General features: G+C 31.4%; 1 protein-coding gene across 4 annotated transcripts in view; it reads left to right on the forward strand.

The window, feature by feature from the left end:
- Positions 1-25,105, forward strand: part of ASCC3 (activating signal cointegrator 1 complex subunit 3) — a 361,254-nt gene that overhangs the window by 171,940 nt on the left and 164,209 nt on the right. For all 4 annotated transcript variants that reach the window (XM_032275177.1, XM_032275179.1, XM_032275178.1 and 1 more), the window contains exons 15-20: positions 10,156-10,347; positions 10,661-10,885; positions 16,978-17,097; positions 19,697-19,861; positions 20,973-21,059; positions 21,903-22,079. In XM_032275177.1, coding sequence (XP_032131068.1) covers positions 10,156-10,347; positions 10,661-10,885; positions 16,978-17,097; positions 19,697-19,861; positions 20,973-21,059; positions 21,903-22,079 — 966 coding nt within the window. The remainder of the gene's footprint in view (positions 1-10,155; positions 10,348-10,660; positions 10,886-16,977; positions 17,098-19,696; positions 19,862-20,972; positions 21,060-21,902; positions 22,080-25,105) is intronic.

Here is a 25,105-nt window from a genome sequence, read left to right on the forward strand (position 1 = left end):
AATTCTAAACCTGGGAATATTTCAAAGGAAAGATTAAAAGAAAAAGTTAATATATACCAAGATTAAACAGTTCAGAGGAAATGTAAAAGAGAAGCAGATTAATTCAAGCCAGTAGTTTTAGATTTCAATAGGCAGCAACAAGGAAAAGGACACTCCAAAGAGAGAAGAAAGAGAACATGGGCAAAGGAAAAAAAAGAAAACTCTGGGTTTATTTGGAGAATAAGAATGTTCCTTATTCACTGGATTATAAGGTGTGTGGAGGGCTAGGCATGGAGAGACAATGGAAGACTTAAATTCCATGCCTAGGCTTTCAGACTTTATATGCAGTGAGAAGCTATTGAAGATTGTTGAAGAGTCAAGTTTTGTGACCAAAATTCATGTACTGAAAAGTAGGATTCCCTTTCTTCCAAGCAAAAGACATTGTCATTGCCCATGTGTTCATTTCAGTGTGGTCTAACATATGATTCACTTTGAATAAGTGAGATTCTTTTTAAAGAACATAGTAGCATTGAAATTTTATCCTTATTTTTGTTGTGGAAATTTTGATTGTGGCAATTTTTGTTTCTGTGCTTTAAGATGTATTTTAGAAGCATTGAATAAATTTCTTACAGTACATTTATCTATCTTGTTAAGGAATCATGCTGTTTTAGCAAAAGTATGTTAATTAGAATATTGTTTTTCACGCATTTGAAAATACTTGAGGAAGCACTCTAAAGGCATCAGATCAATAAATAATGTTATAAATTCCTAGGGGTAGAGAGATTTGTAATGATATAATTTAAAATCGAAAACACATTTCATGTTTAATTTTATTTTTCTATTTATTTATTTAAAGATGGCCAAATGGATTACAATAATGTAATTTTAGATGAGATTTATCTTTTTCTAATTAGGGTTCTCTCTCTGGAATACCAACTTGTTTCTGTTAATAATCAGGACAGCCCATATGGGAACCAGGATTATCTTTCAAGGAGTATGACATGAAACAGAGCAAATGGTATTTTCTTTCTCCCAAGTTAAAATGCATAATTAACACAGTCAGAATGACATATGGAAATTAGTTATTGGGATTAGGCTAGTCTGGGTGATTGTGACTTGTTTGTGTACACGTGAGCCTTAAACTGTTTTTCATCGTGGTCACTCAGCAAATATTTACTGAGTATAACTGGTTACCCGTCACTGTAATGGATCAATAGGTATCAATATAAATAAAGTGCTGTCAACCTGTTTATAGTGGACTAAAGTAGACACATGTATCAGTTAGGATTTAGTAAAGGAAACAGAAACCAAGGTATATTTTAAATAGAAAAGAACTTATATAAGAAATTAGGGAGGACATTTAGTACTGGTAGACAGAGGGAAAAGATGTTCCTGAGGCATTTATTACCTGTTTTCCAAGAAGCAGGTTAGCATAAACCAAACCAGATGGGCCCAGCACGAAGCAATGAAAATAACTCGAGCCAGCCAAGGTGGTAGAAGAAGCTTAACAAACTAATGTTTAAGAAAACTGTGATAAGTTAAATTAGTAACAAGTGCGCTTCCTGGGAATTAAAACTTACATTGATCCAGATACATATGAAGACCCATCCCTAGCAGTCCATGAATTTGCAAAGGAGATTGATCCCTCAAGAATTCTCATTGAGAGAGTCATTGGGACAGGTGAATTTGGAGAAGTCTGTAGTGTGCATTTGAAGACAGCAGGGAAAAGAAATATCCCAATTGCCATTAAAACTTTGAAAGGCGGCCACATGGATCGGCAAAGAAGCGATTTTCTAAGAGAAGCTAGTATCATAGGCCAGTTTGACCATCCAAATATCATTTGCCTAGAAGGTGTTGTCACGAAAAGTTTCTCTTCTTTTTCTAAATCTCCAAGGAGCTGGAAGACAAGCTGACCGTAAATGGGTACAAAAGTAAATAACTCTGATATGAAAAGGATGTGGTATCTACATCCTTATAAGACTAGAGTTAGCAGTCTTCCTTAATTTCAATGATGTGAGAAGCAAGATTATTTACCAAGGTGGACAGCAGGACTGAGGACTGAGGACTGATTCCTGACAGCAGGACTTAGTAGTGAGATGTTTGTGAATGTTTGAAGTAGTTCCCGTGAAGAATGTGAAAGAAAGCTGACCAGGAAATATTAGAAAAATTGAGGATATCACTGAGGATCCAGGTACCTGGAGATCATGATAGAACCTGCTGTCCCAAAAACCACTGGGATTAATTAGAGAAAGAGTTATGGGATGAAGATGGGAAGAGGTGAAATCCAAGTGAAAAGGGAAAAATAGAAGGCAGAAGAAAGACAAGAAGGGGTGATTTTCTGTACTTTCTTCTTCTACCAACCGTAACACTTTTTGCTGTTGTTCAAGAAAATAAATTATTCTTGTGCAATTTCTAGAGGCTTGATGGAATCTCAGTATATCTACTGTCAAGTGTTTGCCATTTGGAATTGTAATATGCACATACTGATAAACAACAAATGAACTAAGTGTGATTGTAACAAACAGTGACAAGATGGCATAGCCTGGTGGCCCTGTGTATTCACTCTGTTCAAGCAGGACCAGGGATAATTGGAATCACTGGCTTATTTTCTCTCTTTCAGAGTATACTTCCCTTTTTATAAGAAAAGAATAAGCTACTGCTGTATGCAGGAATAATTAATTGTTGTCCCTCCAGTGTTTAAATATCTGGGTTTTCTCAAGGTCATTCATTGAAATCACCTCCCTAAAATTACCTCTTACCTATTCCCTCCTTCTGTGGTTCTCTACTGCCGCTAAACCATCATGCTAATTGTTGGGTAGACTGCAATGTATAGTAACAGCTGTAAAAAATCCAGTAACAAGTTTCTCAGTGTGAAGGTATCATTGTAAACTCTAACAGCCAAAAAGAAAAGAGAATATATATGTACTTTTATGCATACGTAATGTTTCCTTTTAATACCTCTAAATAAAATTGAATAAAGCCATCAAAAAAAAAAAAGAAATTAGGTACTTATTAGAAATTTGGTAAAATCAGAGGAGTAGAAATCTAGGGCTACTACTAGAACTCTTGAATTTAACAACCAGTTACATGATTGTGATTAGCAGTTAAAAAGCCACAGCTATTACTACAGATACCTTCCAACATTCGTGAACACACTAGAAAACCAAATTTTGAATGTTAAAACTTCCAGCCCTTCTGTCTCCAAAGTCTTGCTTGCCAGAAAAATATAAGAGATTGTTATCTCTTCATTTCCGTCATCTAGATCTTACCTGAGTGCTTTTAATTAGCAGAGTGGACCTTATCATCTGGTACCCTTACTGTATGAGATCTGGGAAATTATATTCCATCCCATGCAATACAGTAAAGAAGGAGGTGAGAATAGATATTATATGTACACTAATATTATTTGCTTTTGTTGGAAGTGGAAATATTTTTTAGGGAAAAAAAGTAGCCATCCCTTTACCCTTATGGAGCTTATATTCTGGAAGAACAAAAGATTAGACAACTAATTAAATAATAGATTTTAATTACATTTGAAATAAATAATAAAGAAGGATAAAGTGTTAAGAAAAAATTGAGTTGGACAATCTAGTCTAAACAGATGATGTTAGAGGATGGCGTTTGTTGACCAACAAAGTGACATTTAAGCTGGGCTGAAGACTAGGAGTTGACAGAGCAAAAGAGGACAGACAAGTATTCAAAGAAAAGGCTGATATGAAAAAATAATAATAATAGCACATTGAAGCAAATAAGAAAAACAAGTCAAAATGACTAAAATGTAATGAGTGATAGGGAGTGGCAGATGGCATCTGTGTGGCATGAGTCTAACCTAGGCAAGGACAGGATGTAATATCCTCATTTGCTTGCTGTTAGTTTTTTTAAGATCATGTTATTTAATCATGTATGTGTATTAGTTCGGAAGTAAATGTTGGGAAGTCGTTACATTTTAACCTTATTTTTAAAAGCATTTACACTGATTTTTTTATCTCATGAGTAGGAAAATGTCATGTAAAGTCATGGAAGGAAGTTCTGCATGCTTTCACTGGGGGAAAATAATATAATGCCTTACTTGTGCTGATGGATTATCTTAGCAGTTGCCCATTCCATTTGAATTTTGCTGTAAATCCCTGTGTGGAAAGTTCACTTGTGAAAATGGACAGACAAAGTCAGGGAAAACCAAACTTAGACAATTCTGAAACTACACACCTTACTTCCCTTACCTTTTCACAGCTGGTATTCTTTTGTGCTAGATTTCCATGTGTAGAAACACTTTATCCAGTGAGTATAGTATTAGATCTCAAATGGCTTCCGTGGAGAATCCAAATCATCTGTTCACAAAATGTGAACAAGATAAAATATATCTCTGTAGTTATTCAGACAATAGCAAAACCTGGACTCCATGTAGTGCTAGCTTTGGAGAACCAAGTAGAAAAAGCAGTGATTTTTCTGATGCTTCAGAAAGCAGCAGGCATCTTATAGTAAACAAGTTGAGCTCCATAACTTATGGTTTTAATGATCTCTTCTCCCTTCCTTTCTCCAAATGAAACTTCTGTTAAAAAGCTTATCTTTCTTTTGAGGAAAGATTTACACAACTACCATTGTGTGTTTGCCTGTGTGCATGGGCATATGTTTTAATATAAAAATATTGCATTATGTTATATATACCTTTTTGTCTTTTTCATTTAGTAATGTATCAAGGAGGTCTTTGCAATCAACTCAGAAAGATGGGTTTTATTCTTTTAGCAACTGTATAATATGCTACAATGTAGATATTACAGTAATTGATTTACTGAGGTCTGTATTGTTGGATACTTTTATTGTTTCCAATTGCCTTTTATAGTTAACAATGCTACAGTAAACATTTTTGTTCCTACTCTTGTAATGATATACATTGGAAAAATTCCTAGCAGTGAAATTTATCTATCATGTACTACATGCATTTAAAACTTCAACAAATGGTCACAAATTGCCTACTGGAGATATTTATACTTTCTTCAGCAGTTGTTACAGATGGCCCTCCAGGTCCATGGGTTCCGTGAATTCAGCCAACTGTGGATAAAAAGTATTTGGGGGAAAAAATGATGGTTGTGTCTGTACTGAACATGAACAGATGACTTTATCTTGTTATTATTCTCTGAACAATACAGTATAACTACTTATGTGACATTTACATTGTATTAGGTATTATAAGTAATCTGAAGATGATTTAAAATATACAGGCAGACTGTGTAAGTTATATGCAAATATCACACCATTTTATATAAGGGTCTTAAGCATTCATGGTTTTTGGGTGTCTACGGGGGAGAATAAGGGGTTCCTTGAATCAGTCTCCCATGGATATCATGGGAACGCTGTACTTTCCCCCACATAACTTTGCCAGCACTGGGCAGTGTTAATGTTTTTCAGTTTATAACAGATTAACAAGCAAAAAATGGCACTTCATTATTATTTTGATCAGCAATTCTTTAATTATGAGTGAAACTGAACATTTTTTATGTTGGCTATTTGTATTTCCTATTCTTTAAATTGTTTACAAACTTGGTCCATTTTGTACTAAACTGCATTTAATACCATATATGTTTCATAAACTTTTTCTGTTTAATCCTTGATGTTTATTTTTGTTTGTGATTATTTTTTACCATGTAAAAATTCTGTAAATTTATTTATTTACTCTAGGTTTTATGTCTTGCATATAAAAGACAAACCTGCTGCAACTGTGATTTCTTCAAGTCTTATATTTTATTTTTATTATTAAATACTTGATGTTTCTGGAACCTATTCCAGATAGTGGTGGGCCCATCATCTTTTCCTACTCACTGTATTTGCCATTGATTTAAAAGTTTAATATACAACATCCCCATATTTACGAGTCATTTCTGAACGTTCTATTCTGTGTCATTGATCTTATTGTTTCTTCTTTTGTATCAAACTGTTTTACTTATTTTGTTTTTATAGGATTCTCAATAACTGGTTGGATTAAATATCATGATTATTCTTCAGTTGTAGAATTTCTCCTGGATAAGTTTACAGTCTTACTTTTCAGGGTGAATTTTAGTATTGCCACAAGGAAATCATGTTCATATTTTAGTTGAGTTAGTGTATTGATTTTATAGATTAAGTTAATGAGAACTGGTATTTTTGCCAAATCAAGTTTTCCCATCTCAAAACTAAAATATATCATTTCTTGAATGTTCTTCAACAATATTATAAAACTTTATATAAATCCTGCCTATCGCTTACTGTTTTCACTCCTATAAATGTGATATTTTTCACTTTTATTTTGTGAGTTATTATATGTGTATATGTATAGTATGTATATGTCTTTTTATAAAAGACCTTTATAAAATATTATATTTTATAATATTAAAGATTAATATTTTATATTAAAGAAAATAAAAATATATTTTTTATTTTTAAAAGAAAAATACAATATCAACATAAAGAAAAAATGTTTTTATAAAAGAAAGCCTTTTATAAAAATATTAAATTTTTAAGACTATCATCTTTCCAAATTCTTTTGTTATTTTATTTTGTATATTTTGGTTAGTACTCAGTTTTCTAAATGAGTATTTATCTACAACAAGTGATTATTTTACAATTATACTTTTCCAGTATTTATATTCTTTATTATTTTCTCATATCTAATATTATTATCTAGAACATCAACAGGCTGATACTGAACAACTTTGCCTACTTCCTAATTTTAATGTGTATACTCTGAGTGTTTACTATTAAGCATAGTTTGAAATATATATTGAGTTCTCTAATCATCAGAACTGAATGTAGCCTTTTGTCACATTTCAGTGTCTGGACATCATCATAATATTCTTTCTTTTTTGAATTCTTAAATATATTAATATATTAAGTGTAATGGCCTTGCATTCTGGGGTAGTACTTAGTTGTGATGTTTTGTTTCAATGCATTGATGAATTCTGTTTTCTAAAGTTCTTGACTATTTAGATTAATATTTATAAGAGAGATATTGTTTCTGTATTCACTTTTCTGCTTTGTCAGTGCCATCATACTAGTCTGTAGAATCAGTTTAAGTGTTCTATTTTCTGACTCAATTTATATAATGGTCTTGGAGTGACAAAACTATAGGGTTGGAGTACACGTTAGTGGTTGCTAGGGTTAGTCGTTGGGAAGAGTTTAACTATAAAGAGGTAGCATGAGGGAATTTTTTAGGGTTGAGAAATTCTTCTTGATTATGATGGTGGCTACACAAACATATATATGTATTAAAATTCTTTGATGTTTACACTAAATGTAGAAAAATAGTTTTGCTTTATGATGAATTTTAAAATCAGATGAGAAACATCCCTGGGCCTCATTTGGGATTCAAAGATAGTTAAGAATAAAAAACCCAAACTTATTTTCAGATTGTTGTCACTTCAAGTTTGTAATGAACCAATAAAAAAAAAAATGCACACAATATAGAAGAATAGAAATAAAAATGACTCCGACCTCCTCCTAGTTTCTCACAGAGACCAAAGAGATATACCCAGTTGGTGGCCACTGACGCTGGTTCAGCCATGTGCTCAAGTGGGAGGTGCTATGTCAGTACTCCAAGATCCACCTGTTACTTTATAAGAAACATCTCCATCACAGATACATACTTCCTATGTTTAACTTCTAACTGTGTCATTCGTGCCATAGCAGGCCTAGCTATGTCCTACCTCAAGTGGGCTTTGACTAAGGAATCTATCACTATTTATAAGGACAGCAGAACATTTCAATGCAGGGGATCCACAGATAGCAGAGCTCACCTGAAACCAAACTGCAATCCAGCAATACGATTTGTACAGAGTATCTCCTCCAACCAATAGTTTTAGTTTCCTCTGTCGGCTTTGAATGTCCTCTCTTGAATATTAGAGAATACATGAATTAAGTGGAATGTTTCTCCTCTCCCGACCTTTGGCCTCTGAAGGAGCTCTCAGCAAATACACCACAATTGGACTTTTTTCCATATTCATAAGATCTGCTTTAAGATTACAGTAACAATATTGCTTGTCTGAAAAGATGAAAGCTGAGGCAATGAGATCCAAGTGTAATTAGTCATAAAGTATATATAAAATAATTTCTAGCAGGCTGACTGCGCTCCACAAGAATAAAGTAAGAATGTACTCCCCTTTAAACTTTAAGAAGCTCTCCTCTTTTGTTATGTATATATACGTATTTTGTTTTAGACCCTTGAGAGGCTCAAAATGTACAAGTTGTTATTTACTTGGCTGGCCACTAGATGGTGGGGTTTGTTAATGCATTACTTTTGGTTTTATAATTGAAGCAGATTTCATGGAATGCTATTTTCTTAGATCATTTTATTAGTTAAATATTATTAACTTAGAAGTTTAAAATTTTAAGTGACCTGAGAGATAATCAGTATGGTAAGGTGTAGACTGGAACCCCAGTCCCCTGAAATCTTACTCCCTTGCCATTGTCATGCCCTTAAGTAAAAAGGGTGGGATAAAAATTTCAAAATGAAATTCTCGAATTGATAATGAGATTTTGAGAGCAATAGCAAATAAACACATGATGTGACGGACAATAAGAAGCTTTAACTATATAAACATTTCTTTAAATGTTTATCTAAGGTCTTTAATTTTTCACAAAAATTTTGTCTATTGTATACTGAATCTTCAGTGAATCTTTTAAGTCCTTCTGTATAGCACTTATACAGGTTGCATATAAGTATACTAAATCTCACTTCTGAGCTCAGATTAGGCCAAAGAACAGAACCAGAAGTGACGTTATAACAGTAGTTCGCCCTGAACTGTGGGGGATATTTCCAAGATAGGAAACCACAGATAGTAGTGAACTAGCTCTATTGCTGTCAGTTAAGGTACATTTCTGTTCATGTCTTCTTCCCACAAATGTAATGCCTTTTTCATCTTAACTATGTATCACACACTGTAGCTGTAACTTGCAATCTGAGATGCAACAGCAAAACCAACACAAATTTCTTTTTTCTTCTTCATAATTTCTTGAATAGGAGATTTGTTTCTCTTACCATGGATTTTAGCAACCTCAGCATACAATTTTGGTTTTTTTTTTTCCCTTAAGTTGAAAACTTTCACCTTTTTACTTAAAGGAAACACCTTATGGCTTCTCTGTGCCAAATTCAAATTGCTAACATCACTAATGTTGAACTTCAGGACCATTATTGAGCAAAATAAGAGTGACTTGAACACAAACACTGTGATTCTTCAACAGTCAGTCTGATAACCAAGCCTAGTACATACTAAGTGACTAATGAGTGAAGAGTGTCTACAGCTTAGATATGGTGGACAAAAGGTTCATGTTCTGGGTTAGATGGAGTAGGACAGTGTGAGATTTCACTATGCTACTCAGAAGAGTGTGCAACTTAAAACATGATTGGTTTATTTCTGGAATATTCCATTTAATATTTTTGGACCACAGTTGGCCTCAGGTAGTGGAAACCACAGAAAGCAAAACTGCAGATAAGGAAGGACTACTGTATACTCAATGCACATGTGTAGTTGAGGAGCTAAGGCAGATGGTCAATGCTTTGCTATCAAAGATGACTAAGAACACAGCTGTAGGTGAATAAAGTTGGGTATATTGACGTATTGACTTATTGCAATGAGGAACATCATAGGGGAAGCATCATGGGGATCTCAATAAGAAGGGAGAGGGTCTCGAAGGCAGTGGGTCTGGAATAAAAGTAAAGGCTCTGAAGTAGATATGGACTTGTCAGAAAATATACTCACAGAAAAGCCAGCTATTGTGGCTGGTGTGGATGAGGTAAGGGGATGAGATTGATTTTTGTAGGGCCTTGCATTATAGTGACTCTGGCCTTTACTCTTTAAGGAGTTGGAAAGCCACTGAGATTTAGTTTTATTTTGAATAACGTATTTTTTGAAGGCTAAGAAGCAGGTAATACTGACTCATTGCAAAAAGGGACATCTGGATGAAAGAGACACTTGCTTTTCACCTGTTTCCTTTTGCGTTTTGTGACATAGTTTGTTATTACCTATTTTTTAAGATAGATAATGTTATTTTTATGATTTTCTATACAGCATTATATACTAAGGCTTAGTAATACTTAAGATGCTTAAAAATAATTTTCTGGTTTCTTTGATAAACTCATAAAACCAAAATGCTTAATAACAATTGCTTTTAAATGCTAAATAATACTCATTCTTTCTTGGTATCTAGGTACAAAGGTCGAGAAATAAGCAAGTACGAGAATTATTCCCAGATGGTTTTAGTATTCATCATGCAGGAATGCTTCGGCAGGACAGAAATTTAGTTGAAAACTTGTTTTCTAATGGGCATATCAAAGTCCTAGTTTGCACAGCTACGTTAGCCTGGGGTGTCAATCTTCCTGCTCATGCTGTTATTATTAAGGTAAGAGCCTACCTTCCTTGACACATGGATTTGTGTGTGTCTTGAAGCAAACCTCTGGGTTGATTTATCCAGAAAAATATTGTGATTTGGCTGCTTTGTTGACACTGAATGTTATTTATAAAAGGTAAGAATTATTTTCTCCAATAAGAATCTAGTTTATATTGTGAAAATTTAACTCTATCGCAGATGAAGAAAGGATTAGTTAAAGTACACTTTTGAGATCTTTCCATATTTGCCTAATCTCAGTGTTCAGTTCACCAGGATCATATTTGTGTGTGTTTATGTAAATATTTGTTAACTTTTCCTCATCTAGGGAACACAAATATATGCTGCAAAAAGAGGCTCCTTTGTTGACCTTGGAATTTTAGATGTCATGCAGATATTTGGTCGAGCTGGACGACCACAATTTGACAAATTTGGGGAAGGAATCATTATAACAACGCATGATAAACTCAGCCATTACCTCACTTTGCTCACCCAACGAAACCCAATTGAGAGTCAGTTTCTGGAAAGCCTTGCAGATAACCTAAATGCAGAGGTAAGATCTAATGAGTAAAAGTTTGGAATAGAATCATCAGTCTTAAGAATGGCCAAGAAAGATAAAGGTTGAGTTGTTTGCTGTTTTGCAGTATTTAGAATTACAACTTATGCCATGTAGTATAAGACAAAATTGGCTGAATGGCATTATTGTTGGTTAATTCAGAGGATTACAGAATACAGATGATAACCGATAAGAATCTATTGCTAAAAGACTGTACTAGAGACTAGAAATCTAACAAAGACTACACAAAATATGGAAACAAAAATAGCAATAATAACTAATATTTGTATTGCACTTTTACAAAGTTTTAAATGAAATTGTTACTAAAGGTTTAATAAAATTTATAAAACTCTTAGCTCTATTACGTCAGTTGATTAACTTTGTTATACACAATGTGATTCAGCTAGAGTATGATAATTTGGTGTGTGTGTGTGTGTGTGTGTGTGTGTGTGTGTGTGTGTGACTTTTATGTTAAGATTTACATAGCAGACCCTGGAAGCCTAGGTAACATCTCTGGTTAAGAAAATAAACATTCTTAAAATTTTGAGTATATGTATAGAACATTTAACAGGTTTGACTGTTTTGTGACATTTCAAATTATTGCTTTGGTATCTAACACTTTCCTAGTTCAGTATTCTTTCATAACGTTAATGTTGAATCAAACAATATTTGAAAGTAGGTAGGATATAAATATTAAGTAAATGACTACTTTGAAATATTTACAATCAAATACTACTTATTGTGTACAAGTCCTATATTAGGTACTTCTTAAAGAGCTTATAGAAATTTCATTTAACATTCCATTCATATTATTTATAAGTCTTTTTGGAGAATGAAAAACACACTTAGTATTTTGTTTTCTTTATTAGGAAGCATATATTCCAAATGGGGGAAAAAAGACATGAAAAAATAGTGCAATAATGTTGCAAAGAAAGTTCTGTAGAAGCATTCAGCAAAAGGAGAAATAGGTTTGGCCCAGGCTATCAGAAAATTCTTGGTCCATGAATGTGGTGAAATTTGATCCAGTGAGAGTGTCTTTATTTTATGAGAAAATTGGGACTTTTAGGTGAAGTGAGTGGAGTAACAGCTTGTCTAGTGCAAAAGATCTGTGTTGGAGAGTAACCAGAGCCAGAATTGAGATGCTTATTCGAAGAATGAATAAGTTTTAGAAGATAATAGAGAAAAAAGCATGAAGGACCTCCAGTTTCTATTAGAAAAATTACGAGAAAATTTTCAAAAACTGAGAAATAAAAATGGAATCTAAAGGAAATACTATTATAGCTCAATTTTAATCCTATTGGCTACTGTAATTGTGTGGCTTAAATAATTAGGTCTTGGGTCAACAGTGCCTAATGTATGCAACAAAGTCTCTTAATGTAAAATGATAGTAGCAGTGAACTGAGGACCTGCTATATACCAGAGACTCTGCTCAGTGCTTCATGTACATTTTCTCATTTTCTCACTACTGCTGCTATAGAGATATCCTCAGAATTATGTGTAACTGACCCAAGGTCACTATGTTATAACTCTATTTAACTCTAAACCTAGCCTTTTCATTATAGCTTAGATTTATTTTATATAAAATGTAGTAAGTTAAAGGTGATTACATTTCCCTATATTAATATATAGCATTTGCCCTCGACTACGTCCTGTATTAAAAACATTTTCCAGAATGGCAGCCATAATTTTCCTGGCTTACAGTAAAAGGCATGGTTCCTTCATGCACTTTTTCTTAAAATACATGTCAAGGAAGACTGTATCTCAGTAAACTTATGAACATGATAGTGTTTTGTAATTGGTAAAATAAACACAAGTTGGCAATGTTATACAGAAGACACAAAGTCAGCAAAATACTGCTTTTGTCTTCAAGAAACTCTTTTTCTTAGGTATTGTAAAATAGCATCACTGAAACTATTTGATCAAGTCCTGAGAAATTAAAAATAAATTATGGCCCATAAATTCATCAAATATTTATAAAGTACTTATTAAATATGTAATTTTTCAAAAATGTTTGCTAACTATAATTCCATTTAGTGATGTAAATGGTATTAAAACAATAAAACATATATCTTGACATTTTTAACCAATAGAGTGAACTATAAGCCATTGCTGAACTAACTTGTTCATATTCTGATACATTGGAATAGCTCCCTGTTAAACTGAATTTTCCTGTTAAGGAAACAAATACTTAAATTATTGTTGAATGTGAAATTAAAGTTGGCTATCTGTGGAAATCAAGTGTCAAATCAGTTTATAAAATGAATATGTGCTTTGTTCTTTAGGTAATGAATTTTTAAGTCTTTAGACTCCCTAAATCATTGCAAGACTCTACAGTTGCACTAATCAACATTAGGGTTGTGCATGGTTAAGAATGTTGCCTTTATTAATATCTTTGATATCCTGAATATCAACTCTGACTGTAGAAGAACTGGAGAAATTATTATATTGTTATAATTTTAAGGCAAACATGTTATGAGGCATGTTTGCTTATCAATGCCTAATGAGACTGACTAAATAATCCTCATGCTGAAAGGTCACAAGTCCCATCCCTGTATAAAGCCACTTAACTTTACACTGAAGGAAATACTGAGGCTTATTAAAATTTATACATCAGATATTACTGAGTACCTACTCTGTGCCAGCTCCCTGTAGTCTGTTCTTCAAAACTATGTTAATCTTTCTTTCACCTTACATACTACATACATTTTTTTATACAGAATTCATCCCATCTCTATAGAATATTATGCAAACACCTTGTCCTTGGATTTAAGGCCTCTGTAATCTGAGCAACCTTCCTAATTCTGGCTGCAGTTACTCTCTAACACAGATCTTCTCCCCTAGACAAGCTGCTACTCTATTCACTTCACCTAAAATGTCCCAATTTTCTCACTTATAAAATAGAGATACTCTCAGTGGATTGTTGTGAAAATTTAAAAAACGCCTGTTCCAGGGTAGTTTATGGTAAATGATAGAGTCACTTAACCATTTTCTGATAGTCTGTTGATACTCAACCCTGTTCATACTTATTGCCAGCACTGAAATTTTCCTTAAATAAATAAATGAGTAGTAGCATAGTTTGTATGTATATTTACTAGCTTATATATACATATATATATACACACATACATACTCATGATGATTATAGTATTTGCTTAAGTTTTTATATGATTTCAATCATTTTTTAAATATATATATACAAATAAACAATTGAGATAACCTTAAATACTGAAGTTTAAATAGGTAACTTAGATATGAAGTGATACTGAGCCATAATTCTAAATTGCCAAATTTGTGGGTAGATTTTATTTTTCTCTTTTACTTAACAGAACGTTAAACTATCACACTATATACTAATGCCACTTTTAGAAATGTCATGTTAAATGCTTTTCTTTGAAAGCGTTTTGAATAGGTATTATGTGCTATGCATTGTGGATGGTGGGTTCATATAAGTCATTGTAGTTAGTTACGTATGTCTCACCTCCATTACCGTGGAACTTCTTGAGGCCAGAGAGCATACTCTATTTGTTACTATATCCATTGTGCTTTACTTAGCACAGGCTTGTTACTGACTGACTATGATTTTGAGATGAATAATAAATTTCAGACACATTATGAAAAAATACCTGTTTTATAAAAGGCTCCTGCACTAAGTAGCCACTAGGTGACAGCAAATATTTACAAATACATTTTTATTTTTTGTCACTAGGTGGCATTCAAATATTACTCTCAAAATAAGATATAGCATCATAAATTTACCTTGATTTTCCTGAGTAGTCTTATCCTTTTTAGTGAACATTTATAAGATTTGCTTTAGTTGACCCCATCTTTGCTACCTACTTTCTCCTTTCCTTTAATCATTATCACTAGTAGTGAAAAGTAATTGTTTAATGTTAATTTACTGTCTGATTTTGAAAATAATAGCAAGCTTATTTTATCCCTTACAAAACTGTCTACTCATAGGAGTTGTGTAATGTTACTTTAAAATCATTTTCTAAGTTTATAAGAGAATATAGGTCATTATTTTAGAGTAACATCATAAAGTCATGATGGAATGTAGGTTGTATATCTGTAGTTTAATACAATTTTGTCTGTCAAATAATGGATTTATGAAGGAGAGAAACTCTTGGATTTTTAGCCATATCAACAAACTAGTTTCATTTGCCTAAGTAGACTAGAAAATGTTTAACTGTTCTAGTTGTAAATCTTCAGGAACTATTACACAACTCCCACACTGGTTCCATTTTAGTTCTTGCTACTCTTAATTTGGTGGAAAGCCTTACAATTTACATTAAATATATATATTTACCTACATTATGGATGGCTTAGTTATTAGTAAGTTGGTATAAATTGAAAAGTTAGTACACAGAATCTCCCTTATTATATTTTAACCTGTGGTAACTTCTCTGTTTTAGTAACAAATAACATGTCACAATATTATAATGAAAATTATACATTACTAAATCTCATCTTCAACTAACTAAAGACAGTTAAGCATCCACATATTTATTTCATGAAATTAGTTATACAGGATTATAATTTAAAATTATAATGTAGGAATTAAATATGTAGGTTTTACTTTCTTTAATATTAGTAAATTAGTAAATTTCTTTAAAATTACTAAATTGAGAGGGTTTGTTTTCCCTTGTTTTCCTCCTAAAATTAATGATTTGCGTAGGAAACATCTCTTCTCCTTTAACTAAAGTATTAGGAGGTGAAAAAAAAAATTCAGCCAAGGATTTAGGAAAAAAATACAACTATGAAATTTTACAACATGGGTAAATTTTTAAAGCAAAATAAATACCTTAAGTAAAAATAAAATTACTATCTATAGATCCATTGGCTAAGGAAATATGTTTCTAAGAAACTTCTCATTGAAATTCTGTGTTAATAACATCTTCTAATAATTCTTTTCTCTTTGTTACATAGATCTTATATGCTATTGTTGTGTTTTAAAATTATTAACCTTTGGGGGCCGGGCGCGGTGGCTCACGCCTGTAATCCCAGCACTTTGGGAGGCAGGTGGATCATGAGGTCAAGAGATCGAGACCATCCTGGTCAACACGGTGAAACCCCGTCTCTACTAAAACTACAAAAAATTAGCTGGGCATGGTGGCGCGTGCCTGTAATCCCAGCTTCTCAGGAGGCTGAGGCAGGAGAATTGCCTGAACCCAGGAGGCGGAGGTTGCAGTGAGCCGAGATCGTGCCATTGCACTCCAGCCTGGGTAACAAGAGCAAAACTCTGTCTCAAAAAAAAAAAAAAAAAAAATTATTAACCTTTGATTTTCTTTAATTAATATATCATAAAGCTACATTAAATGCTATGTAAAAATTATGTTTTCTTTCAAGATATAATCTGAAGAATTATCTACTGTTTATTATGGTTCAAAGGAATGAATATTTTTTCCATAGGTTGTTTTAAGTTTGCTGATAAATAAAAACCACTCCCCGTTCTTGTACATGAATTAAAATGTATGTACTGTTAATATGTATAAATCTCAACAAAATCTGCTTTATTTTGTGCAAAAATGAGTGAATTTTTTATTGTCTTCATATAATATATTTATACTCCCAGTCCTGCAAATGCATACCTTTAGAGGTAAAAGCTAATTTTATCCCCTCTGTGGTTTTGGTGATGACAGTGTACAGAATTAGGATAACAAGGAATAGAATTAACAATGCTTTGTTGTTTTTAATCTGATGCACTTAACACTTAAATTTTTCAGCAATGTAGTCACATAAAATGAAATTAAAATAAATTGTATACTGAATAAGAAAAAAAATAACAAAAATATCCTTAATGCTATGTAGAATTAAACTCCCTTTAAAGAAAAATAATCATCTGCCATAATATTGAGAAAGTTCAGTTCTAGAAGACAGGCTTTCTTATGTAGCATTCTCAATCAAATGAGACAGGACTGATTTTAATTAATTGGCAAAGTGTTGTGTCCAGTCATTGTGCCTACCTTTTTAAAATTGCTGCATAATGATATATTTTTAAAACTTCACCTCTGACAAAGTGGTCCTTGATGAAATGTTTATGTTCAACTTTAATATATTACTTTAATTTTTCTCATATTTTTGATTTGCAGATTGCTCTGGGAACAGTAACTAATGTGGAAGAAGCAGTGAAGTGGATAAGTTACACTTATCTTTATGTACGGATGAGAGCAAATCCATTAGCATATGGCATCAGTCACAAGGCTTATCAGGTGAAAAACTCATTTATTTAAAAAAAAAATCAGACTTTCTTTTTAGTTTTTTCATGATATGAGGATAAATATTTGTTTGCTACTCCTGCCTCATCAGAAAAGAGGTACCTAGAAGAGAAACAAAGAATTTTAATCTTTTGTAGAAAATTAGATAGGCCCCTATAATTATTAGGCTATATTTAAATATGTTTTTCTACAAATACTTATAAATTAATCTTTATACTATTATCAGTGTATTATTCAAGTATATTTCTATTTGATATTAATATTTTGCTGTTTTTTAAACATATTTTTTAGACTATGAGAAATTTTGTTTTAGAATAAATTAGATATGAGGAAACTTATAGACCATATTTGATCATTGGCTTACATTACATATAATCTGTTCCTCTTATCAAGTCTCTTCTAAACCCTATTCTGAAATTTTAAAATACCATTAAGGAGTTATTAACTTAACAGTTTGTGGTCTGGAATCAGCTCCACTCAAGTTCATATACATAGACTGAGAATTAGATGCATTTGATAGCAGCTCTTCCTATGAACTTTACAATTGTGTGGTCCATGTGGCTTATAGATTCTGTGAAATCTTGTCTTTCCTTTATAACTCTGCTTTATATATTGTAAATGCATCCTAATTTCAGATAAAATACAGTTGTTGTCTAATGAAAACATTATTCTATAATGATCATATGGATATTTACTAGTATTAAGTTAAAATATGTAAATAAGTTGAACTTAAATCAAAATTATAGTTTTCCCCAATTAACTGTAACTTAGTTTTTATGTAAATCCCATTGTGTTATCAAAGCAGTTGCCAATTTTTAAATTTCTATTTGTTTTAGTTTTTCTTTCCCTACTCAGTAGATTTTACCAGGGGAAAACTGAAACTTAAGGCTTGGGGGAAGAAAAATAAGAAAAACATCAGCAGCAGTTAGTTCTGAGGCTGTAAATCTGAAGCCATTATTAGGTTTTTAGACTTAGATTTACTTTAGATAGGACTCAACTACTTTTCTTCCTCTCAGTTGAAACTTGGGCTAATCTATAAATGGATGTTTACTTTTACAACCAAATTGCTCTGTTATAAAATATAAATGCATTATAACCTGTAAGCTTACACATTTAAAGAATATGGCACTAGTTATTTTCATCACAAATATGGGCATTTTGAGAAGATTCAGTGGCACTATGAAAATGTTTTGAAGGAGTAAAGAAAAATGAAAACAAAACAATGTGTTTTTATAGATTAAGCCATCTCTAATTTTGGAATGAGAATAAGTACATCTATTGATTTTTAAGTACTAGCTTATAATCAAAAGTCATTTGTCTATAATTTTTCAGTATGAAGGCCTTTTGGATACATAGTATTAGTACCTTCATAGTTTAGAGAATCTTGACCCTGTGTTGTTTTTTTTTGTTTGTTTTTTTTTGTTTTGTTTTTGTGTTTTTTTTGACTTGTGTGTTTTGATGTTATTACTCAATACAAATTTGTGGCCACAAAACTCATGAACTAACACAGATAAAACAGCTTAACATATTTTTAATGGTTTAGTCATAGGCAATTGATAAAAGATTTTTATAAATTGAATCTGATGCATACATTATATCCACTTGTAGCAAACATTTAAGACTTTTTGCATTTGCTCATATGACTCTTGCCCCATCTTACGTCCCTGCGGTTGATATCCTTTTACTCCACTTTTCTGATTTTTAAAATTTATTTTAGCTATATTTTGTACATAAATAAGCTACCATAAATATCTAAGTTAGAGCAAATGGTGGTAGTGTTAACTCATTAATTGATTTCTAAATTGTTTTTATACTCTCCCCACTCCATTACAGGTCATATTTCACTTTACTGCTCATGACCACAGATTGTTCCTTAAGAATTGGCATGTGTATATACATATATTTATATACAACACTGTAGTATCATGAATACTTGTTATTATCTTGTGTTATATTATCTCTACCTACAAAATAGTATAAGTAGTAGTTTTAAAACTATACAAAAATTCACTGTCAACTCTATTTACTTTTTACTTCTATTATTATTAATAAGCAGAAGGGATTCTCCCATCTGCAGTTATTAAAACTACTAAAACAGTGCAACTATCTTTTTGAAAGGATAACTTTGCATTTTTAAGAATATCTTGATTTTGACAGGGAAAGCATTATTTTCTGTCAAATATTTATCATTTTTCCAAATAACTGATAATAAAGAAGAAATATGACTTGATAACTTAAAATTCCTATTTAGTGTGGGAGAAAGAAGAGAATTAATTATTGGGTTTTTTTATTTTTATTTTTAATCTTTATAATTTTCAAAATCATAAGACTATATAAGAATTTTGGATTCCAAAATATTAGTATCTGAAAAGAATATGCACATTGGTAATTTTAATGAATTTTTAAAGCTTTATTTAATGGCATAAAATGCTTTCCATTATTTCCTAAATGTAGAAAAATGTACTTTAAACATTGTAATTAAAAAGTCTAATTAAAACATTAAGAAAACTTTTAATTTCCATGAATAAATATATGTTTGCAAATGATTATTCTCTAAAGAAATATTCAACCATTTATATGTTTTTTGCTGTAGATTGACCCAACATTAAGAAAGCATCGAGAGCAATTGGTCATTGAAGTTGGACGAAAACTAGACAAAGCTCAGATGATTCGTTTTGAGGAGCGAACTGGATATTTTTCCTCAACCGATTTGGGTAGAACTGCCAGCCATTACTATATTAAATACAACACCATTGAGGTATTATACTGAGTGAAACAAATGCAAATATGTTTAGTTTTTGATGCAAATACTTTCTAGACCTCACTGCAAAATATATTATTAATGTAAAATAATAAAAGCAAATAATAGAACAAAATCCATTTAACTTACATGAATTCAACACTATAACCTCAGTAAAGACAAGAAAAAAATAAAACTTCAGATACTAAGGAACCTCTTGTCATCTTATTCAATGAGTGTATCCCAAGCAATAAGCACTCTCAAGCCTAAAATGTCAAGGCACATTTGCTTATACATATAATGGTTTTTAGAAGACACCTAATGTGCCTACTAACTTTTTTTCATCTTCCCCAAATAAACCTTCTATTTGTATAGTACTTTAGGTTTCTTCAAAACCTTTAAACATATGTTATCCCAGAACTGTTATCTGGTTGAGATCAATTCAACACATTGTCTCTAGCTTTTCACTTCTTCTATCTCCTATTCACATCCACTCATTCTGTCAAAGTAACTTTTTTAATTTGTTCACTTGCCAGTGTGTTGCTACCACTCTGTATCCTAAACCTGTTTGCAGTTCTTTTTCAGGAACTTTAGCTCTTCTTTAGCATTTGTCTTTATTCTATGTGGCCTTTGATTTTTTTTCTGCTCAGTTTTCTAATTTTCTGTATGTCCTCACCAGCAATATTTTGAGAATTTTCAGATTACATATTTTCTAGATACACATCTCTGAATTTTATATGACATATGATCAGCTTCAAGTTAGTGAATTGTGTAGATTTCCACATTCGCATGCTGAAAATGAGCAAAACACAGTATTTTTAAAGGTATATAATATAGATTTTTTTAAAGGTATATAATATAGATTTTATTAACTGATTTTATTCATTATTTATCTTTTTGCTGCTAAAGATCTTCCTTAGCTTTTTATGTTCTAGGAATTTTTTTTTTTTGGTCTTTCATAAATTTGTTGATATTTATAAAGCAATGATTTTAAGTAGTATGCCGCAGACATTGTAACTGCATTGTCTAGGGCTCAAATGTTTAAAAATTTGTAATATATAGTCACATTTTTAATTTAAAATACTTTGTTAGACTTGATTTTAATCAAATATAACACTTACTTTGGTAGACCTTTAATGAACTCTTCGATGCTCACAAAACAGAAGGTGATATCTTTGCTATAGTCTCCAAAGCTGAAGAATTTGATCAAATTAAGGTAAGATTACTTGAAGTTTGAATCAAATGCATACAACATGTATGCATTCATTCATTTATAAAAGCTTCTCATTAATTGATACCATATAAGCTGTATGGCACATCACATATGGAATATAGCAATGTTCTTTATCAATAAGACCCACATACCTCCTAGATTACTGTATTATATCATACCTGACATCATTCTTTGTTCTGTACTCCACATTAAATAATTTAAATAGGTTTGCAGTAATGAAACTATTGAAGAATGTGGTATGAAGATTTTGGTTTGTTGCAATATAAGGTTGATTGAAGAAAATGTAAAAGTACCTGTATGATTCAAACCTTAGATATGAGTATTTCTGTACCTGTATTAATATTTAATCTTATTAACAGTGAAAACTTGAATACTTTGAATCATAGTACTTCACGGCTTTAAGCTATGAATGTGTTATACCATATAAAAATATATGACTATAATGAATGCATTTGAAGATAATTCAAGTTTGCCCTAACCCAGTTGGGCAGAGGTTTTACTCTGGTCAAATAAAATATGAAATCTCATCAATTCAAGGATGGTGAGGTCAGAAGATTTAATTTTTTGGTATATCAAATTTTTATATGTCAATGGCAAATTTAATATTGGTGATGAATAATAAAATGTAATTGTATCAGCCTCAAGATCATTTCATATTGCATTTTATTAGCTACCTATGGAAAAATCATTGTTATTTAACTGTGCAAAAGAAAAATACGGAGTTATGGTAAATGGAAACTCTTAGAAAACATGCATTGTATTTAATTTCAATGTGAAAAATTTAAATCAGCACCCAAATTCCAATAAACACTTTGATTCTTCTAGGTCAGAGAAGAGGAAATAGAGGAGTTAGATACCTTATTAAGCAATTTTTGTGAACTTTCTACTCCTGGAGGTGTAGAGAATAGTTATGGAAAAATAAACATCTTACTTCAAACCTATATCAGCCGAGGGGAAATGGACAGTTTCTCCCTTATATCAGATTCTGCATATGTTGCACAGGTAAGAATCTTATTTCCTTCCCATTTTATCTTCTTTGAATATCTTTAGAGACCAAGGTGTTAATTCATGCTATGCTGTGAATGCATTGCTTTGTGACATTCTACAAAACCACCATTTTACTTAGAACTGGTTCTGCTAATTTGTAAATCTTTTTATTTAATCTATGTTCATAAAACAGGACTGGGGATGAGATTTGGCAGCTGATTTGGCCTTTTTTTTTTTTTTTTTTTTTTTTGGTGTTGCTATTGTTATAAAGTTTTTAAAATGATATCTGATTTTTTCTACTTTAAATAATAAATTTCATTTCTTTTTCTTACAAAGAGCAAGGATAAATACTATTGCAAGCATAAAGAAAAGATTGTGGAACTTTTTTAGTTTTTAACCAAATATTAGAAATAATAATATTTTTAATCATTAAATAAGGGTTAGTAAACATATTTCCTACCCTGTGTTCAGTGCGATAAATCTCTGGTTTTTACAAAAGTAATCTCTCCTCTCTACTGTTGAAACTTAAAAAATGGAGGACCAAAAGAAAATTATTCCCTAAACTACAGCTCATTTAATTTATAACTTTTAAAAAATACCAAGACGTAAAATGTTCAGATGTTTGTGTTTTTATATTCAAGCGCTCACGTGAAGTAAAGTAGGTTATGGTTTACCCTATTTATCCTTCAAATGAAAGATTTCCCTTCCAGACATATTTTTTAATAGAAATTATTTACCTATCAAGGATTTGATATTACATTTTATTGAGTAATTCCTTTTATAAGTTAAGAAGAAATTAAAGCTTAATCGTATTTGAAGCATGGAAATGATTCTACAGTTACATTATATTTGTAATTTTGTTCAAAGACTAAATATAGAAAAAGAATATTTGTGTTAAATAAATCATTATTAATAGCCATGAATACTCAGGAGTGCTTTGAAATAGCTTTAAACATGGAATATTTACAAACACGAACCAAGATATGTTGGTAAATATTTTGAATCAATGTAGTAATTTAATCAGTATAACCAAGATAAATTATATAAAGTTAATATAGATGTAGTGCAAATATTTATATATTCTTTAAACGCTATTATAGCTTCTATAGGTATAATTGTTTCTAACCTTTTTGTTTTATCTGTTTTTCTGTAAAGCAATACAATATTGTCACTTTATATTTTCTAATAATTTTATGTTGAAATAGTTAATCATTTAAATAAAAGGTAAAGTTTTACTGGGTTCTGGATGAATAATCTGGCAACGTTTCTGTTTGCTTCAAGATTATGAAGATATTATCAGAGACTGACATAAAAATTGCTTTACAATGTAAAACTTAAATTCTCTTCATAATTAATATCCAGAAAGTCAACTTCAGATTAAGGATATCTCAAAGCATCCCTGGTTTTTCTTAAATAACTATTACAGATTTAGCATCCCTGAATGCATCAGATAAATTATACTTTATTAAATTTTAAGTTTAAGTCATCAGTAATTGAACAACTACTCTCTCACCTCTGTAAAATGGTATTTTCGTCTATATTTTTTAAACTTTCTCCTCTAAGCCCCTAAGGTAAACCTATAGCTCAAATATTCCAGGATTTTATTTAAAGGCCTATGTTTAACTTTTCTAGACTATACATGTTACAGACTTTGATTATTATTTTGAACCAATTTATATCCTCCTAGATTAAAATGTCCTGTTTTTATCTTTTCATATGGAATCTCTCCTACTTCTTTTAGCTTTGAGGGGACAACTGTAGATTCTGAAATATTAAAATGACACACTTTCAAAGAAAGTTGGGAAAATTCACCTTGATAGTTTTTGTTTATCAGAACAAATAGGAATGGGGTAGGAAAACATAATTGATAGATACAATAATAAAAATTTTATTTATTATTCTCTGGGCCTTATAAAGATCTGTTCAGTCATTTTTAATGGATATCAGAACTGCCCTCATACTTCTATCTACGATTTTGTACTTTAGTTTCTAAACAAAATAGTCAAATTTGTCTAAAGACAAATGCATATCTTATATAATGTAAAACAAAAGCCCTTAACTCATCTGGTCATTTTTTACCTCATAATTTTAGGCTGGATTGTTTATTTGTCTGTCATTTGAAATCTCTACTGTTTTGTATCTCTTGTTTACATTTTAACCAGACTGAACATTCTTTATTTTCAAATGCAGGTGTTATTAGATATTAGAAGGTATTTTTAAGTTTATTGTTTTAAAAACAATCTTTAATAAAACAATCTGCAAAGTGATAAAGTGAGTGATAGTGATAAAGGAGTGGAGGCCAAATAAATGGGAGCTAGCTGTAGAAATGTGATGAAAAAAAAGGCTACATTAATTATAACTTTCTATATGTCTATTAATGAAGTTATCCTCAGACTACTGAGTCTAGAATGTTAGTCATATTTGGAGAACTTTAGTCCTGGCTTTGAGTACATGTGGTGACACCAACTAGCTGTGTGACCTTGGTCAAGTTTTTTACCTCTTTAAGCCCTAATATCTTCATCTATAAAATCATAATATCAATGTCAATTAAATGCAGTTTTTATAAAAATTAAATGAGGCAATATATATAAAGCAGGTTAACACATTGTTTGGTTTATAGGAAGCCATTAATATGACTCTTTCATCTGAGTAGCTGCACTAATCAGTATTTCATTTGTTACCCTTCTCTCATTATTTTTTTTTCCCTGAATGGATCCTAGTCTTTCTTAATTCTCTAAATAGCTTTGTAAATTTAATCATTCCGCTATATACCAGGAGGCATCTTTACTTGTCTCTTATAGTCAGATGCCTCAGTAGCCTACTAAATATTTTGCATCCCTTTTGTCTTTTCCTACTTCATTTCTGTTTACACGGTGGAGCTTTCTAAGAACTTAGAAATAAGGCTTCCCATCTGAGAAGTAAGCAAGTAGCATCCACATATAAAGGATGGATTATTTTTATGTAGAAATAATAAGAATGATTAGGATTATATGACAAAAAATATTGCCACATGATTCAAGGATGCAGCTTGACTTGCACTT

This window comes from Sapajus apella, unplaced genomic scaffold (genome assembly GCF_009761245.1).
Source record: "Sapajus apella isolate SASKATOON/1434 unplaced genomic scaffold, GSC_monkey_1.0 scaffold6, whole genome shotgun sequence".
NCBI classification, from domain to species: domain Eukaryota; kingdom Metazoa; phylum Chordata; class Mammalia; order Primates; family Cebidae; genus Sapajus; species Sapajus apella.